The following is a 20387-nucleotide window of genomic DNA, read 5'->3' as shown; positions in this document are numbered from 1 at the left end:
TAATTCGGTGGTTTAAGGTGAGAAAGCTTAGATGATCACAGAACCTGTGCAGAGTGTTCTGAAGTTAATTTGATTTGCTGGCTAAATAATTAGGTAACCAAAAGGCCATAATTTTGGGGGAAAAGAAAAAGATGTAGTTGATGGAAACATGAAGGAGTATCGTATGCTGTATTTGCAGCATTGATTTTTATAGTACATTTAAGCTCTTGATGGCGTTTTTTCCTCATATTTTATACAGATCAGAAACCTCTTGACCTTGCCCAGGGTGCTGAAATGAAGCACATTCTTCTTGGTAATAAGGTGTGTAGTCATGGATTAAGGTTATGTAATAATTTTTAGAAAAAAATTTTTGCTTGAAGTATACAGACTCGTTTTTAATGAAAACATGTTTTCAATAGGTCATCTACAAAGCATTGAAACGGTACGAAGGCCCTCTCTGGAAGGTAGGTTGGGATGGTTTTTTAAATTATAAAACTGGAAAGAAGAATTTTCAAGTGCTCCATTTCTATTTGTTTAAAAAAATCATTTCTAAAGTATGTGATTTAATCATTCTTGGATCTTAAAATGTAAACCATTTTTATACTGCTGGTCTTCAAGAGGCTTCCACTGATGGTAGGAATTACTTTCTTTTATGTTGATAGTCACTTTTAGGTGGTTTTTTTTATGTGTGTATGTTGATTAGTGACTTTTAGGTGACTAGTGACTAAGTTTATAGGGAAAGGTATTGGGGAAAATACATTTTTTCCTCACTAAATTGTAGAATTACAGTATTATTTTTGCTATAAACATTGAATCATGGAGGACTTAGGAGAAAATTAACATTTGAATTGTCACATGGCACACATATAAAATTCTTCTGGTTATGAAAATTTCTGTTTTGGAGTTGAGTTATTTTCTAGAATTAACCATATTAGAGCACATAATTTCTTTTGCGTTTGCAAGCAGTCCCTCTGTATGTTTGTATACTTGTATGTTTATATTATATGAAATTAGGATAATTTTCTTTTTTTAGACATTCATTCATGACTTTGAGGAAGTTATCTTTGAAGCCCACACTGTTATATTTTCTATAAATATCCCTGAACAGTATTGTCAGAATCATAAACTGTACTCATCACTGATCTTATCAATCTGGCATTTCTTCTGTTCCTGTCACCCAGTAGTGGTATGTTTTCATTCTGCACTTAGCACCTAGGTTCAGGTTTGATCATTTTTTAATGTTCAGTAATACTCTCTAGATGAAACACTCAGATATAACTGTCATACCTTAATTACTTTTTCAGCCAAGCATTGGAATCTGGATGTGTCAGCTTGAGAAATCTTTGTCATTTTTCCTTTAGAGTTCAAGATTTTTTGGCTGGAGATTATTCTGGGTAGTGTTAGAGCATGGAGTCCTTTCATGGTATAGGAAACAGTAAGTATGGTGATCCTTATAACTTACTCAATTTCAGTATATAGATTTTGAAAGATTAAATTTTTTCGCTTATCTCCTTTCCTTTTGTCTTGATAATTTAATATTTATTTTGAAGGCCTGATGCAGTTCATAACATTTATCGCCAGGGATGCAAACACCTGACTCAAGCAGTGTGCACGGTAGGCTGAGACGTGGATCTTGTGCTTTAACTGTGAAATCAGTTCTGCAAGTGATTGCCGGGATCATTATTTTAAGCCTTGCAAAATCTTGAGGTTCTGTGGAATGGTAGAAAGCAGTCGTATGTATTTTTATTTGAGAACAAGGGATGTTGTAGAATCTCCATTTTGAAAAAAAGTTAAAAATATAATCAACTTTTATATATCTCCAGGTATTGTGGAATGAGAGATGGTGTATATAGGAATATCTGTACAGAGCTTCTGACATTTCCTATGTGTATCTATACATGAGTAAATCTAGATAATGGAAGTTTCTCTGAGATTAAAATAAAATTTAAAGCCTATGTCAAAATTGGGAATCTTAGGTTCTCTGTATTTACTTCTAGCTGCTTTACTTTTACAGCCACGGGTATAAAGCATGTTTTTCCTCTATAGGCAGTGGTCTAAGTCTGGAGCCCAGACATCCTTTCTCATTTTCCACTTCAAGTCCTTTAGGGTTGTTAACATATACCGTCACAGTCTGCCTGCTCTTCAGAGCACACCTCCTGTCTCCTCCCAGGGTGTCAGGAGCTTAGTTGCTTACCCCTGCAGTACAGCTGGTTACAGAGCCTGGCCGTTTAGTGTCCTGTACAACTCCCTTTTCTCACATCTGACCCAGCGGGCTAGGGGACCTCCCCCCAGTCTTACCCATCTCATTTTTGCATTTCTTCTGTTGATGCAGTCCTGCCCATTCTCCTCAGTTCCTGCTCTTGATTTGTCGTCTACTTGATACCAAGCTTTTCCTCAGTTGGGTCCTTTATCTCATTCTTCTTTAGAACAAAAAATAAACTCCCCTTACACTTTTAAAATTTCTTGGTCTTTAGCTTCTCTGAAATTGATTAGCTCCTGCCATGTTATCCATCACCTTGTTTTATATAATAACTTTTAGTTTCTTATATACTAATAATTGTCTGTTTAACCCTGCTTCTGTGAATCGCACATCAGTACAAGCTAGTGGGCACTCACGAGTGACTCCTCTAAGGCAGGCTCTGTTCACCTTCTAGTTTCTTTTCTTTTTTTTTTTTTTGGAAACAGAGTCCCACTTTGTTGCCCGGGCTAGAGTGAGTGCCCTGGCGTCAGCCTAGCTCACAGCAACCTCAAACTCCTGGGCTTAAGCGATCCTACTGCCTCAGCCTCCCGAGTAGCTGGGACTACAGGCATGCGCCACCATGCCCGGCTAATTTTTTTCTATATATATTTTTAGTTGTCCAGATAATTTTTATTTCTATTTTTTTTTTTTTAGTAGAGACGAGGTCTCGCTCAGGCTGGTCTTGAACTCCTGACCTTGAGCAATCCACCCACCTTGGCCTCCCAGAGGGCTAGGATTACAGGCGTGAGCCGCGGCGCCTGGCCTAGTTTCTTAAGGTAGAAGCTTAGGTTCTTGATTTGAGATTTTTTTCATATATAGGTATTTCTAGTTATAAAGTACTTTTTAAAAAATTGTGGTAAAATACATACAACATAAAACTTAACATGGTAACTGTTTTTAAGTGTGCGGTTCAGTGGCATTAAATACATTCACATTGTTGTGCTACTGTGATCACTGTCCATCCACAGAACCCTTTTTATCTTCCCAAACTGATGCTATGATAGTGTAAAATGCTAACTTTCCATTTCTCTCTCCACTGCAGCCCCTCGCAGCCAGCATTCTACTTTTCTGGCTACCGTAGGTACCTCATATAAGTGGAATCACATAGTATCTGTCCTTTTGTGACAGGCATATTTCATTTAACATCATATCCTCAAAATTCATCCATGTTGTAGCATGTGTCAGAATTTCCTTTTCTTTATTTTTGAATTTTAAAACTTTGAATTGTGGTTAAAACACACACACAAACACAAACGCACATGGCCCAGGGGCAGTGGCTCACACCTGTAATCCTAACACTTTGGGAGACCATGGCAGGGGAGGATTGCTTGAGGTCAGGAGTTCAAAATGAGCTTGAGGCCGGGCTCGGTGGCTCACGCCTATAATCCTAGCCCTCTGGGAGGCTGAGGCGGGTGGATCGCTCGCGGTGGGTCAGGAGTTCGAGACCAGCCAGAGCGAGACCCCGTCTCTACTAAAAATAGAAATAAATTATCTGGACAACTAAAAATATATATAGAAAAAATTAGCTGGGCATGGTGGCGCATGCCTGTAGTCCCAGCTACTGGGGAGGCTGAGGCAGTAGGATCGCTTGAGCCCCCAGGAGTTTGAGGTTGCTGTGAGCTAGGCTGACGCCAGGGCACTCACTCTAGCCTGGGCAACAAAGTGAGATTCTGTCTCAAAAAAAAAAAAAAAAAAAATGAGCTTGAGCATGAGGGAGACTCTGTCTCTACAAAAAAAAACAGAAAAATTACCCCGACGTGGTAGCACATACCTGTAGTCTCAGTTATTCAGCAGGCTGAGGCAGGAGGATCGCTTGAGCCCTGGAGTTTGGGGTTGCCATGAGCTATGATGAGGCCACTGTGCTCTAGCCCAGGAGACAGAGGAAAAAAACCCTGTCTCAAAAACCAAAACAAACCAAAACCAAAACAAACAAAAACCAGAAAAAAAAACAAACACACATAACATTTACTATCTTTACCCTTTTTAAGTGTACAGTTCAGTAGCATTAACTGTATTCACTTTGTTGTGAATCAGATCTCTAGAACTTTTTCATCTTGCAAAACTGAAACTCTCTATTTGTTGAACAGCTCCCTATTTCTCCTGCCCCCAGCTCCTGACGAGCACCATTCTACTTTGTGTTTCTGTGAGTTTGACTACTTTATATACCTCATATAAATGGAATCACACAGCATTTGTCTTTTTGTGACTAGCTTATTTCACTTAGCGTAATACCCTTAAGAGTCATCCATGTTGTAGCATGTGACAGGATCTCCTACTTCTTTAAGGCTGAATAATAATTCCATTGTATGTATATTCTACATTTTCTTTGTCCATTCATCTGTCAGTGGATATTTGGGTTGCTTCCACCTCTTGGCTATTGTGAATAATGCTGCAATGAACGTGGGTTTGCAAATATCTCTTCAAAATCCTGCTTTCAATTCTTTTGGATAATTACCTAGAAGTGAATTGCTACAGTGGCTAGACCATTTTACATTCCTACCAACAGTGCCCAAGTGTTACAGTTTCTTCACATCCTTGCTGATATTTCTTACCTTCTGTGTGTGTGTGTGTGTGTGTGTGTGTGTGTGTGTGTGTGTGTGTGTGTGTGTGTGTGTGTTTTGGTGATTATCCTAATGGCTGTGAGGTAGTATCTCATTGTAGTTTTGATTTTTCACTTCCCTTATGATAAGTGATGTTTAGCATCTTTTCATGTTTCTATTGGCTGTTTGTTTATTGTCTTTGGAGAAATGTTTATTTTAGTCCTTTGCCTATTTTTAAATTGGGTTGAATTTTTTTGTTGTTTAGTTGTAAGAGCTCTTTATATATTCTGAATATTAACTCCTTATCAGATACATTATTTACAATTTTTTTTCCATTCTGTGGATTGCCTTTTCACTTTGTTGATTGTGTCCTTTAATGTACAGAGGTTTTAAATTTTGATGTAGTCCAGTGTATCTGTTTTCTTTTGTCACATGTGCTTTTGGTGTCATCCAAGAAATCATTGCCAAATCCAATGTTATGAGGTTTTCTCCTTTTTGTCTAAAAATTTTACAATTTTAGCTCTGATGTTTAGGTCTTTAATTCATTTTGAGTTAATTTTCATATATAGTATAAGGTATGGGTTAGACTTCATTCTTCTGCATGTGGATATCCAGTTTTCTCAGTTTTGAAGACTGTCCTTTTCCCATTGCATGTTCTTGGCATCTGTTCAGAAATCCTTTGACCATAAATGGGAAGGCTTATTTCTGGGGATTTGTCTTCTCTTCCGTTGGTACGTGTATCTGTCATCATGCCAGTATATGAATATAACCACTTCATTCTTCTTATATTACTGTTTGTGTGTTCTCTTTTTCTATCCCTTTACTGTCAACCTATTTGTGTCTTTACTTCTGTCTTTTGTAGATAGTATATGCCTTAGTCCCTATTACCCATTCTATTTTTGCCTTTTAATTAGATTTTTCATTGTCTTCATATGTCCAGTAATTTTGGATTGTATCCTTAATATTATGAATGCTAAGTTCGGTAGCCTTTGGATTTCATTAGTTTTCTGTGTTAAATGTTATTTCCTTTGTTTTAGCAAGTCATTTTCTCAACTTGGTTTGGATTACCAATTCTGTGTCTTGGGCAGCAGGTCTGGTCTCAGTTCAAATGGGCTGTGTTACCGTGAGCTGCTTTGAATCTTTCCAGTGTGTGCAGCTCATGCATCAGTTAGAGATGGGAGTAGTAGACGGAATTTGGGGAGACCTTCTCTAGCTCTTTCCCAGGGGATTCCCCTTCTCTCCTTAGTGTTTGTGGCTCCCCTGCTTTGCTTTATTAATTCCCAAAGACAGAAAGATTGTTTTTTCTGTGTGTGTCCTTGTGGCTATCCTGGGCAAAATTTGGGTGATGAAACTTACTTCCATACCGCCTCCTCCCCCTTCCTCCAGGAGCGTGTACACTCCCCATCCATCTGTCGACTTTGTTTACCTCCCAGTTCCGTCATGTGGTTGTTTTTTGTTGTGAATCCAAGTTTTTTCCTGCGAAGGGGGGCCCTCTAATAGGGTCTTGAAGCAGAAGTCTACCTTTTTCCATTCTTAAACCCCCTTTCTTTCCAGATTTTTATTTAAAAATAATATTTCTCATTCTTCTTACCCGCTTTCCCTTTTCTCATTCTTTGTCAACCTTATCTCCACTCAAACAAAACGTTTAGGAGAGTGGTATGAATAAGAAATTGGATTTGTGGTGTTTAAGGAATTTTACAGCCCAAGTGCTTACTGAGTTATGCTTAATAGAAGGGGGAACTAAAACTATGTACCTAATGAACTATTTGCATTTACTTTGAGTAACTAATAATGTGAAAGCCAGATTTGATGTGGATAAACTACAGTGCATTTGATACTCCTACTGTAAACAGTTTTTATTAATATTTTAAATGTTCAATTGATTATCATTAAGTCATGTTACTACTTTAAATTCTATGTATAGATAATTTTAGGGTCTTTTATGTGTGAGTGTTGTTGTCTTACTGACTTCTTTATATCCAAGGTAAAATCCACTGACAGCTGCCTCTTCTTTATTAAATGCTTTGATGACACTCTTCATGGCTTCAGGGTTCCTAAGAATAGCCTTCAACAGTCAAGAGAGGTAATCTTATGGATTCATTTATCTTTCATAAAACTTAAAGAACATTTAAAGACATGAATATAACATAGGTTCATTATTAACAACTAAGATCTTATTGATTGTACTTTTTTTGTGGGGGTGGGGGAGGGATAGGGTCTTGTTGTTTTGCTGATCTAGAGTGCAGTGGCCTCAGCATAGCTCACTGCAGCCTCACACTCCTGGGCTCAAGCGATCTGCCTGCATCAGTCTCCCAAGTAGCTGGGACTACAGGTATGTGCCACCGCACCCAGCTAATTTTTCTATTTTTTGTAGAGAATGGGGTCTTGCTATATTGCTCAGGTTGGTCTCGAACTCTTGGCCTCAAGCAATCCTCCTGCCTCAACCTCCCAAAGTTCTAGGATTACAGGTGTGAGCCACTGCACCTGGTCCTGGTTGTACTTTTTTAATGGAAGCAATTATATGAAGCTTTTAAAATTTGGCTTATGAATGGGTTCTTTATCAGCATGTACCTGTAGATGTTTTCTATTTACAGTATGTTTTTCAGTTTTAATTCTCTGAATGTGAGGGACATTCTCTGAGTGTAAATGATTGCTTAGTTTACCCGTTAATTTATAGGTGAGGAAACTAAAGATTGTAAGATGGAAGTGATTTCCCAAGGCTATGCAGCTTATAAGTGACAGAACCTGGACTGGAATCCAGGTGGTGTTCTGACGCTTGCTACTGTATAGACAGCCTTTCTCTGTGGTAAATTGAACAATGGCAGCAAGCAAGAAAAGTGGGATTGGGCTGGGTGCGGTGGCTCACACTTGTAATCCTAGTACTCTGGGAGGCCAGAGTGGGAGGATCGCTTGAGCTCAGGAGTTTGAGACCAGCCTGAGCAAGAGTGAAACTCTGTCTCTACTAAAAATAGAAAAATTAGCTGGGTGTGGTGGTGAACACCTGTAGTCCCAGCTACTCGGGAGGCCGAGGCAGGAGAATCACTTGAGCCCAGGAGTTGGAGGTAGCAGTGAGCTATGATGATGCCACTGCACTCTAGCCAGGACAACAGAGCAAGACTCTGTCTTCAAAAAAAAAAAAAAAAAAATTGGGATTCACTTGACCAAAATTCATGGTACAGTTATTTAATGGAAAATCCATATTCTTTAAATCAAAGTAGTATCCATAGATCAATCTAGGTTTTTTTTTTAATAAACCGTGTAAGGGGTTAAAAATCTCTTCCAAAGTGGTTAACTTTGTCCCTGCAAAGAACCCTAAGCAGTCTAACTCATGACTGTCCCAATATTTCATAACATGGTATGATTTGATCCTGAATAATGCTGTAAGAAAATGAGAAGCCAGATATTTTTAGGCCAAACATTCTTTTCGTGAAATCACTGATTTTTACAAAATATAGCAAAAGTTAAAACATCAGGGCAATTCTTGGCTATTTTAATGTGATCTGAGTTTCTTGTGCTTATAATTTGACTGCAATTTAATAAAATTGTGTGTCTGGATCCTTTACTATATAATAACCAATTCAACCATGTTGAGAACCTATAATTTTAAGTGAAAACAAATTCACCCATTTAATTTCTATAATATATTTGAATATTAATATTAATGAGTATGTAAACTTATAGATGATGTTTTTTAAAGTACTGGGAAAATTTTTTTCTCTGGACGTGTCACAGACAAGGGACCTGCATTATTATTTCATTGCTGGTTGTTTTTCTTTAAATTTTATGCTTCCCAGATCATTGTCATATTCTCTCTTTGGAATAAAAATGCTTTTATTTAAATCTTTGTGTTATTTTAGAATTGGCTGGAAGCAATAGAAGAACATTCTGCTTACAGCACTCACTACTGTTCCCAGGACCAGTTGACCGATGATGAAGAGGAAGATGCAGTTTCTGCTGTGGACTTGAAAAAATCCTTAGAGGTAAACAGGAAAAAGTAACCTGACCTTTATTGATTGCTAACTCTGTCACACAGGTTTTTATCAAGAAGTTTTTTTTAAGATGTGAGGTTTTGAAATGACAATTTCTGATAACAACAGTAGGAATAGTATTGCTCTTTGTTCAGTCATATTCTATTGATATTTATAATGTCTCTGTCGTGGTAATACTATCAGGTGCCTTTGTAGGTATGCCGTAGCAATACCCACATGTGCCTAACTGTGTCTTTTTATGTTAAACTTTTTACATTCCTGTAATCAGGTTGTCATTCTGCTTGAAAGCTGCCACCAGTAGGGGGAGCATGCGTAGCTTGACTTCCTGCCCTTTATGACTTCACTGCATATTTCAGAGTTTAAATAATGCAACCATAGTAATACCTTTCTTGGTCAGTAGTGTCATTTAAAAGACTTGTAATCTGTAACTTCATTGCTAAGAGGTAAAGCGTCAATAATGAATGGAGAGACCTCCATCTGAAGTGACATCAATGCTGTACCCATAGAGAAATATCAGCGTATGTAATTGAAATGAAATAGGTATTTATTTTTTGGGGGGTGGGGCATCAATTTTCTGGCTGTATCTTTTTCCTTTTGTTTCTTTTTTTTTAATTTTAATAGATTTAGGGGGTACAAGTTGAGTTCTGTTACATGTATGTATCGTACCGTGGTAGAGTCTTGGCTTTTAGTGTACCCATCACCCGAGTAGTGTACATTGTACCCTATAGGTAATTTTTCCTCCCTCCCGCCTTGTGAGTCTCCCCGGTCCCTTATAACCACTCTGTGTTTGGCTGTATGTTTTAAATGCGCTTTGTTTATAAATGAATGGGAATTGGGTTTGGAAGCATTAGAATTATGAAAGGAGGATGTGTTTCAAATTAAATAATTATGTCAGGATATATGAATTTGCCTAGTAAATTTAATCCTTTTTAAAAAAAATGAATTAGCTAGTTGCAAGATTTGAATGTTTCTAATTAACAACTTTAATGAAGTTAAGTTTGCTAATACCTATGGAATTTTATTGACTTAAGGGCCCATACATTTAAATACATGAGGGATTTTGACTTTTACAATCCCTAATCTTAATTTACGGTGGAACACAAAAGAATTTGAGCTCTCCTATGTCTTCTTGAGGACATTCCCAGAATTTGTGGACAGTTACTTTACCAGTATTAATTCTGTTTTATAAGCCTAATGTGTAAGAACCATAAACATAATTTTTAGATTAGTGAACTTGGCAAAAGTCACATCTACCAGAGTGTCTAAATAACGTTAAAACTGTTCGGGAAAATAGGGAAGATTTAAATACATATCACCAAAATTATGTTAAACGAGTAAAAAAAAATTACGTTAAATATTTTAACTTTAGTTGGTATCTCCCAAGTGAAAAGAAATCCTTCTGTATTTATCTACCCTCAATATAAAGTAAATGTTAAAACTTGGAAGGCTTTACAAAGCGTACTAATATCTTTCCTGGGATTATGGTAATTTTAAGACCTTTCTAATGGAAGTTACAGGTAAAATAAAAGCATATTAACTTGCATACCATCAAAAAATTTCCTTAAAGTTTTCTTCTTTAGTATAATTTTCAAATTTTCAGGTTATCAAGCTCAACTATACCTTTCATTTTATTCCTTAGTTAAATATTTTGTTCCTATGTTAACTTTAAAACCATGAAGTTGTTGCCTTCCAGACTTTATAGTACCTAAAGTCAGAGTTTTAGCCAGTGTGAAGCACTTTCAGATTTTGCAGGTTATAGACATATCTTTGTCCAACAGAGTTTGAATGCTAATACTGTGAATCTTGATTCTGTCTTAGCATCTGGAGGCTAGTTCAAAGTAGGGAAAGTCTGAAACGAGCTTTGAAGTGTGCTCAATTGTAGCTTGTGGTAGACTGGTGCCAGGATGCCCTTAGTCCTTGAGTTCTTAAGTTCCAAGGAAATTTGGAGGCCAATATGTGGGAACAGATCTAGTCTTGGTATCTATAGGATTGAAGTACTCTAAAATTCTCTGAATTAACCACAAAACTGGATCTTATCTCCTCAGCACGCTTTTGGATTAGTACATAGACCTATAAGAAATTGGGGAAAGCTGGTTGTTAGTGCACGCTTACCTTCCCAGCTTGGGAGGTTGAGTCGCTTGAGCCCAGGAGTTTGAGTCTAGCTTGGACAACATAGTGAGACTCTGTTTCTTAAAAAAAAAAAAAAAAAAGAATAATAAGGAAGGAAAGAAAGAAAGAGGAAAAAATGGGGGGATAATGTCCATACTGAAAAAGTGACCATATTATATGATAATTTTGGTCTCATTTTTACCTCTCCCCAAGATGAGCTCCCCCCCAAAAAAAAACTTAAAACATTCTTTTAGCTGTCACTGCCTTGAGGTTAGATCTATGGGGAGAAAAGTATAAGACAAGTTGTATAGATACCGGCCTCGTTGCAGGTAGAGAAAGTCAAGCACAGCATTGGCATTGAACTGCACTGTCCACTGCGATAGCTACTAGCCACGTGTGTCTATTTACATTGAATGTAATTAAATTAAAAATTCAGTTTCTCATTTTAACCAGCTACATTTCAAGTGCTCATTAGCTACATATGGCTACCACATTGGACAGCACAGATGTAGAATGTTTTGACATCGTAGACAGTTGTATCGGACAGCACTGGGGTGGACTCTTAAGAGACTTTGGGTGGTCCTGGCAAAGTGGGGGTTTTATTTGTTGAGGCTGTCTTGAGCCAGTGAGGATCTGAACTGTGTCTGGTTTATAAGAAATAATGAGCAAATGATGCTACAGTTTAATCAAATGAGAAAGAATATAACACTTTCCTGATTTAAGAGTGACTCCTAACTAAAATCAATGTGCAGAAAGATGCATGTACATCAACGGAGCTGATAAAGATCAGTCGGTACATTCATACAAGACTGAGGCAAATTTATATATACTGATATATTTAAGACTTACGGTGAAAAGGGCAAGGTATAAAATGATGCATCAAATATGCTACTACTTGGGAGGAAGAAAGGGCATGTACCCGTACATATTTGTACAGATTTAGATCATCCCAGGAAAGATGAGAGATTGGTACTTGTTGCTTTGGAGCTCAGAAAAGTGCAAAAGAGGGGCTTTAGGATTGATAGGTATGTGAAGGAGAATTACTTTTCTCTGTATATCCTTATTTTTATTTTTATTTTTAGAGATGAAGTCTCGCTGTCACCCAGGCTGGAGTACAGTGGTGTCATCATAGCTCACTGTATTTTCAGATAACTAGGCTCAAGTGATCCTCCTGCCTCAGGCTCGGTAGCTGGGACTATAGTCATACACCACCACGCGTGGCTAATTTTTCTATTTTTTGTAGAGACAGGATCTTGCCTCCTGGCCTCCTGGCCTCAAGGGGTCCTCCCACCTCGGCCTCCCAAAATGCTGGCATTACAGGCGTGAGCCACCAGGCCTGGCCCTTTTATTTTTTATTTTTATGTAAATATCTACTGCAAAGTAAAACATTAAGAAAATTACAAAGCAGGGCCATAATAATCATCAAGTGTCAGAAAGAATAAACGCGACATGGGTTGACTCAGGGAAGATGGGGTATAGGGTTTTCCTTGAAATGAACTTTGCTGGAGTTGGGAAGACCGAGAGAGGAGTACTAGGGCACCAGTACTTTGAAATACTGGCTATTTTCTGCAGAGAAGAAAGTTTTCAAGGTCCTGCAATCTATTATTTTTAAGTTTGAATTATTGAAGTATAATTTTCATACAATAAAAGAAATTCACTTTGTCTTCAGTTTGATGTATCCTGATAAATGTTACCCTGTGTAACCACTGCTGTTGTCAAGCTGCAGAACATTTTTATCACCTCAGAAAGTTCCCTTGCTCCTCTTCCCAGTGATTGTCTCCATCTAGGCAGCCACTGACCTAATGACACTGATCTGATGACAGCATCATTATAGGCATTGTCAGTTTTCCTGTTCTAGAATTTCATGTAAATGGAATCACACAGTAAGTGCTCTTTGGTGTCTTTTTTTCACTCACTATCATTTTGTTGTGTGTATTAGTAATTTGTTCCTTTTTATTGCTGAGTAGGAGGTAACCTGCTGCTGTTCTGAATTAATTGAATGTGGATTTTCTGTAGCAAATAGCCAGGAATTAATTCCCTTTCTCCTACCCGATGCACTCCTCTCCAGCTCTTTACCCCCTTGATACGCATTTCTGGGCTGCCCTCTAGATCAGGGATCATAAGGTAGTTTAACATTAGCTTAAGTCAAACAAAATCAACCACTAAAATCAATAGTCTGAACCGGAGACCTGTGTTGTCGGTGTGGCTCAGCTGCTCACCTGTGCTTCCTCCCAGTCCTGGGGCCCCACATCAGTGGGTATAATCCTCATTCTTGTGTGACTTGCCCAGATAACTTGGGTAAGGTTATAATACTGTCAAACTTCAGGTATTAGAACATGCTCATAGTAGGATCCCATTTATGTAGATTAAGTAAACAGAAATTAAAACTTAAAAAGAGTCCCTAACATAATGTGAATGGCATAGAAGTCAAGAATGAGACACCATGTTGACTCTGCAAAAAATTTATAAGAATTAGCTGTCATAAATAGATTTTTAGGTTTTCAAAATATAACCAATAGTTGCTAAGGGGGGAAATTATAGCAAATTGAAGAATGTGTTGTTTTATTGTATTGACAACCTCTCTGTTCTTTTTAGTATCAGTTGAATGGCACTAAATTGTTTAGAATTGAAGACACACATTGGACTCAACCTAAAACAGTATGAGTAGATTGCATCTTATCCAGCTGACCTATTATGTACTTTTTTTTTTTTTTTTGAGACAGAGTCTCGCTCTGTTGCCCGGGCTAGAGTGAGTGCTGTGGTGTCAGCCTAGCTCACAGCAACCTCAAACTCCTGGGCTTAAGCGATCCTCCTGCCTCAGCCTCCCGAGTAGCTGGGACTACAGGCATGCGCCACCATGCCTGGCTAATTTTTTCTATATATATATTTTAGTTGGCCGGATAATTTCTTTCTATTTTTAGTAGAGATGGGGGGGAGGGTCTTGCTCTTGCTGAGGCTGGTCTCGAACTCCTGACCTCGATCAATCCACCCGCCTCGGCCTCCCAGAGTGCTAGGATTACAGGCGTGAGCCACTGCGCCCGGCCTGTACTTTTGAAAACAAGTAAATCATGGATCAAGGAAACTCTTTTTAGTAACTATCAGGTAGATATGCTAGAGGAACATGACTGTGATTCAACTATTTGAAGATGATGCTATGGAGGGTGTTTCTTACCTTTAATTATAACTTCAGGAACTATCCTGTTTATTACAGATCATAGTCTGCAAATGAAGCCAGTGCTTGCTTTTATGTGTCTAGCTAACTTTTTCCATTGAAAGGAAAAGAGAAAACAGTAGGGTTGACTTGTACATGAGCAGGAGTATTAAATATGTATAGAGCAAGAATGGTGATTTTTCTATTAATAAATCATGAGGGATGCATTTGGTTGCGGTACATGTTTCAGTGCCTCCAGATTGACTTCTTCCTTGCCTTTAACCTGTATTCACAGGCTATGTCTGAAAAAGTTATCAAGCATGCTATTTCCTTCTGTGGTGTTTTCAATTGCATAGTGTAGGTATTTTCCTTCTCAAAAAAAAAAAAAAACAAAACAAAAAAAACCCAGAATTTAGGTGTTGTCAGGGCTCTCAAAGCAAAAAGAGTAATAGTAATGCAGATTTAAAAGAGAACATTGCCTGTCACTAATGTGGTACTATGAATAAATGCTGTGGTTGTGCTGAGCATTATAAGCATTAAAAAATTTATAAGGTGAAATAGGAGAAAAGAATGTTTACCTCCATCACCTTGGCACACTGAGCTATAGTAGGTTTAATTTTGTAGAAGCAAAATGCTTTGTGATGGGCCAGCTGAGATTGAGAGTACAAAGTATGGAAGCGTCAGAAGGCTAATAAATATATTGCTCTACCTACAACAGTATTATTCTAATATTAAAAGGTTAAGGTTCTCAGAATAAATATTTTCTATTGCCATAACCAAGCAAATTTACAATTATAATTTTCTTGCTTATTCTTCCCACCTCTTCAATGGGAAACTATGTATAAAACTAACTTCAAAATGACATTGTTAATGTAATAGATGGATTTATCTGATTTTTCATTTTGGACTCCCAAATCTGCACTAAGATGGGATGAAATTTACGTCATGAAACTGTGTATTTGTTTTGCTTTTAGGGATCTAAAAATGTAGAACTTTCAAGTTACAAGGAAGAGTGCCTTCTATAATTGACTTTATTTTTATAAGCTTTGACTTACTAAGAAAATGTCCTTTTTGGTCTGATTATGTGGGGGCTGCATGCACTTAGATTGCTGAATGAGAATCAGCTTGTTGTTTCCAAATGTTAAGACCATCTGGAATTTTTTTCTTTAAAAAAAAGTGGTTTTTAAAATATATTCTCAGGGAACACATTTTAATAATTTCCTGATGAATTTAATTAGGCTTACTAAAAGTGTTAGTAAATCAGCAATATAATTCCTCAGATATATGTGGCATAATGAGATAGTACTAGTAATTAATGCAATTGTATGGTATCTATAAACAAATGTTGAATGTATTGAGAATTTAGAAATATTTATTTCTACTAATCTATATTTGATTAAATGTTACATTCTATTTTCTAAGGAAATTTTCTCTCACCTTTTTCTCTCTATAAGGAATGTGTCTCAATTGTGGTGCATCAGTCTATAAACTGAAAGTTTTAATAGAAACTTTAAAATATAAGTAACATAAAAATTTTTTATTTGTTTTAATTTTGTCTTTTTTTTTTTTTTTTTTTTTCCAGAAAGCACAGTCATGCCAACAGAGACTAGATAGGGAAATTTCCATCTTTCTCAAAATGATTAAGGAGTGTGACATGGCTAAAGGTAAAAAAAAAAAAAAAAAACCACTACCCCCAAAAAATCACTCTTTAACACAACTTGTTACCGTAGCTATTGACCCTTTGTGGTTTTGTTTGTACGTTTTAGATAATTTTTGGTTTTGAATTCAGAAGTATATTTGATAAAACTATTTTAAAATTTTAAAAGAGCTATTTAAAATTACTCATCACTGATGAGGCTTGCTTTATAGATTAGCAATGTTTTTATTCTTTTAAGAAAAAGAAAAACAAATTTAATGTTTTTGGTCTGTAAATTCATTTTGGCTACATGATGAGAATTCCACTTAGGAATCCCAGAAGACTTGGGATTTGGAGTCAAGCTGTCTTAGGCTTATATCCGTGGTCTGCCACTTACTAGTTATTACTTTGAACAGTACCTTTAAATTCTCTGAGGTTCAGTTCCCCCAGCCATACAATAAAGGGGTTGATTATTTCCAGGTCTTGCCCTTTTGTGATTCTATAAATGTATATATGATTTTATCTATCTAATTATTCTTTCAGTAGTAACTTTTTATGACTTCATTGTCCGATAATTATGAATTATCAAGAGTTGACTATAAATAGCCTAAAGATCTAACTTACGTATTGAGAAAAAAATTGTTTATTCCTTTGTAAATTAAAAGATTATCATGTTTCTTTGACGTTAAACTCTTACTAACAGTTGCTTTAGTCTTTAGCCATGATGTGTATATAAATGACACCACTAAAGTATACTTGATTTAGTTATCTAAATTTATGATTGGCTATTAATTTTAATCATGTACTACTTTCCTTCAGTGGACTCCTAGGTTCAGTTTATATGTTCCCAGAGAATGTGGAGAAATGTTAAATATTACAGTAAACTAAGCATAAATGTCCTGTATCTGTCCAAATGTACCTAGGGAATCTCTTTACTTCAGTTCAATGTTTATTTTTATCAGTAGGTAGCTTTGGGAAAGACAACATTTAAATCATTTTGATTATTCATTGCAGGCTACAATATTGTATTATTTAGCACTATTCATTCTCAATGGACTTTTAAAATAATAACAGCTTTATTAGCTATAATTCACATAACAAATTCACTAATGTGAAGTGTACTGTTCAGTGGTTTTCAGTATATTAGGAATCATGCCTCTATGACCATCAATGGGCTTTTAAAACAATATCTTCACCAAGAGCCATCAAAAGTAAGAAGGGATAATAACAACATTCAAAAGATGTGGAAAAAGTCCAGAGTGAGATGACATGTGAAGATTAATTGATTTAATCTGGACCAAACCAAGAAATTGTATCAGAACTACAACTAAAATTTTTTTAAACTTTGAGTCATATCTCTTGGTTTAGATTACCTATATGGCATGTCACTCATAATGGTGGTAATCATGTCTGTATCAGCAGTGATTGAGCAGATAATATCCAACTTGGAGGAATTGAAAAGCAATCAACATTGCTTAGAGATTTACATACGAATTGATACACAAAAGAGAACAGCCTCCCAGCCTGCCCTCAAATTCCCCCCTTGCTCAGCAGTCCCTGCCCCAGGGACCCCTCTGAAACATCAGTGGATTGATGTCCTTTCTTGAAACATCCAGTGGCTTCCAGATCATCTCACTTGGAGTGAAAGGCAGAGAGTCCTTCTAATGACCTGCAAAGCCTCCAGGTCCCCTTTCGCCTTGAGGTCTGGATCTACTCGGTCCCCCGCTGGGCTCTGCTGCAGCCTCACTGGCCGCCTGGCTGTCGTTCAGGCAAGCCCAGGCATACCCTGCCCCAGGCCTTTCATGTGCTGCTTCCTCTTTCCAGAAGGTTTTTCTCCAGGGTAGTCTCTTCCTTCCTTCCTTCCCTCCCTAGGCCTTTCCTCAGAAGGTCTCCTCAGACTGAGGCTTTCTCGTGCCACCTGCATTGGTTTGCTCCTGTACATCCATTCTCTGCTCTGCTGTGGGCACTGCAGCCTGCAGTCCTAGGGCTTCCTTGACCTCGGACTTCTGATTGGATTCAGCAAGTGGGAGGCCCTGCCAGGAGACTGGTGGAGGGGATGGGTGGAGGCGATGGGTGGAGAAAGGGGGTCAGAGGTTTATATCCACTCATTCCGGCCGAGCTATGGTTTTAACAGTGCTGCTGGGCTCCTCTGCCCAGCTCATGGCCCTATTCTATGACTCTAGCTCTTGCCCCCTGCCCCAGGGTGCTGTGTCCTGCATGCCAGTGTCTGCTAGTTCATTTAACCCTCCCCGCCTTTGTGAGCAATCTCTGTTTAAACTGCTCGTTAGCCTGTGAGCATGCCAGCTCTTCCTTGCCAGGGCCCTGCCTGATGCCTCACCCTCTCTGAAGTTGCAGTTCCCCTCAACACTTGCCATCCCTCTTCCCTGCTTTGTACCTCTCCTTGTCACTTAGCAGTCTTCCTGCATGTGCGTGTGTACCTGATTGCCTCCCACACTGGCATATGAACTCCACGAGGGCAGGGACTTTTGTCCGTCTGTTGGCTGATTATCATGGGCACCTGAGCAATACATGGCGCACGATGGGGTGTGTGTGTGTAATGAATGACTTGAGTGACACGAACGACCTGCTTATCTACCTTAAATTTATAGCTTATTTATCTGGAACTCAGAAAGAAACAGGTAGTAAATTTATTCTGTCAAGTTAGCAAATTTAAAGATTATGTAAGTCCATGAGACCTTTTAGAGACAAAATAGGGAAGAAACAATCAGAATTGTGGAATGTTCTGCATTCTTTTGTGGACAGGGGTCCCACCGTTAATGCCATTGATTTTTGTATCCTCCTCTCCTCTGGATTCAGTTTTTCTAACTGAAGCAGTTCTTTGGGTAATTCTTTCATTGAGGATCTGTGAGTAGTGGAATGTCTGCCTTGTCTAAATCTTTATCTCACCCTCACTGGGTTATAGTTGTCTTCCATTAGCATTTTGAATATGTGATTCCAGCTTCTTCTGAAATTCTGATATTCTCATTATGATTCCTTTGTAGGCAGTCTTTTACCCACCACCCCCCCCCCCCTTGTTGCTGCAGAGATTTTCACTTTGTCTTTGGTATTCTGCAGTTTTATTCTGTCTCTAGGTTTGGATTTTGTTGTTCTATTAATATGTCTTGCTTGAGACTCTGTTCTTTTAGGACTCATTCATTCATTGTCTTTCTTCAGTCTAGAAAAGTTCTTAGCCTTTCTGCCTTCAAGTTTTACTTCATTCTTTTTATTCTCTTCTGCCAGAATTCCTAATAGACATATGTTGAACCTTCTCGTTCTACTCGCGACCTCTTGGTTACTCATTCCATTTCTATTTTCCTGTGTTGCCTTCCGAGTCTTTTCTCAAATCTGTTTTCTAGTTTTAGTTTTTTTGTCAGTGTGGTCAATTTTTGTTTACTCCTTTGTCTTTCTAATTTCTAATCTTAATGACTGTATTTTATAATTCTAGAAATTAATAGTGGTGGTTTTTTAATTTGTTATTTTCCCCATAGCGACATGTTCTTTCACATTACATGTATTTCTAATTTTATCTCTAAAAATTTCAACCATACCAATTTAAATCCCTTTTCAGAATGTTCTTATATCTCAAGCTGTGGACCTATTCTTTTGTCTGCTAACTGTCTCGGACAGTGGATTATAACTTTACTGAGAGCTCTTCTTCTGTGGAGCTTGTGTTTTTATCTGCTTCCTGGGTTGTGGAGGTGTCCTTACAGAGTAGTTTTGTGTTTGTTCCTGTTGAGCCTGTAAAGGTTTCTCTGCTTCTAGGCTAACAGTTTTAAATCTGGATTTCATATCTAGGTGTGTCACAGGCTAGAGATGTCTAGTTCTTGTTTCCCACCTAGAGCAATAGGCAGAAAGTGCCCTCCTTACTGCTTCCCTGAGCCCAGGGGCAGTTTCTCCCTCCCTGCTTTCACTGGGGGTCTGGCCCCGTACAAGGCCTTACCCCTCGACTTGGGAGGCCAGAGCCACACATCCTCCCCTCATGTGGCTGTACCCCCTCCCCTCCTCACCCTCTGGGTTTGTGTTCTACCTGACCTCCAGCTCTACCCTTGACCTTACCCGCCCTGCATCACTGGCATGTGCCTGTTGTATCAGTTTTGATTTTTCTTTTGGTTTCTAGCATAGCTGGGGGTTTTATTCTTTCAAACTCCTGCTATATATTATATTATTCTGTATCTTGATGGGTTGGAGGGATGGTCCCATCAATTTAGTTTGCCAAGTACCACAAGCATCCCATGTTCTTTTTAATAGAAAATATATCAATACTCCACCAATTGTATTATCTGGCAAAATAGTTGGCTATTATAATGGCAAACACATATAGCTTTTTTTGTGTGCGTTGGTCTGTGCACTTTATATATAGAGAGAGAGTTCCTGACTTACAGTAGTTCAACTTAGTATTTTTCAACTTTGTGATGGTGCAAAAGTGATACTTTCAGTTTATGATGGATTTATTGGGACATAACCCCATCAATAAGCTGAGCATCTGTGTTAATTGTGCCTTTATAACAGCCCTATGCAGTACATAACTGTTAAGTCCATTTTACGAAACTTGCGTAGGATCACACAGCTAGTAGAAACCACTGTCAGTGTTTGGTCCTGTTTGAACCAATGAAGAGTCTGGAATGAATCAAGAATTCTAGGTTTACCCCTGAGCATGCAATCTATGAACTGGAAAAGTTTGCAGATTCATAACCAGCTCTACAGTGTAAGGTAGAATTTGTTGAGGACAGACAATCACATTGGC

The 20387-nt window shown here is 37.9% G+C and overlaps 1 protein-coding gene across 2 annotated transcripts in view; it reads left to right on the top strand.

Annotated features, from left to right (window-relative positions):
• OSBPL1A (oxysterol binding protein like 1A) overlaps nucleotides 1-20387 on the top strand; it is a 186121-nt gene that overhangs the window by 58262 nt on the left and 107472 nt on the right. For both annotated transcript variants that reach the window (XM_045527560.1, XM_045527561.1), the window contains 7 exons: nucleotides 239-300; nucleotides 399-443; nucleotides 1341-1414; nucleotides 1530-1593; nucleotides 6743-6841; nucleotides 8616-8738; nucleotides 15590-15671. In XM_045527560.1, coding sequence (XP_045383516.1) covers nucleotides 239-300; nucleotides 399-443; nucleotides 1341-1414; nucleotides 1530-1593; nucleotides 6743-6841; nucleotides 8616-8738; nucleotides 15590-15671 — 549 coding nt within the window. The remainder of the gene's footprint in view (nucleotides 1-238; nucleotides 301-398; nucleotides 444-1340; nucleotides 1415-1529; nucleotides 1594-6742; nucleotides 6842-8615; nucleotides 8739-15589; nucleotides 15672-20387) is intronic.

The sequence above is a fragment of the Lemur catta genome, chromosome 16, assembly GCF_020740605.2.
Source record: "Lemur catta isolate mLemCat1 chromosome 16, mLemCat1.pri, whole genome shotgun sequence".
In the NCBI taxonomy this organism is placed as follows: domain Eukaryota; kingdom Metazoa; phylum Chordata; class Mammalia; order Primates; family Lemuridae; genus Lemur; species Lemur catta.
Note: the sequence above shows the minus strand (reverse complement) of the source record. Positions and strands in the feature narration are given on the sequence as shown.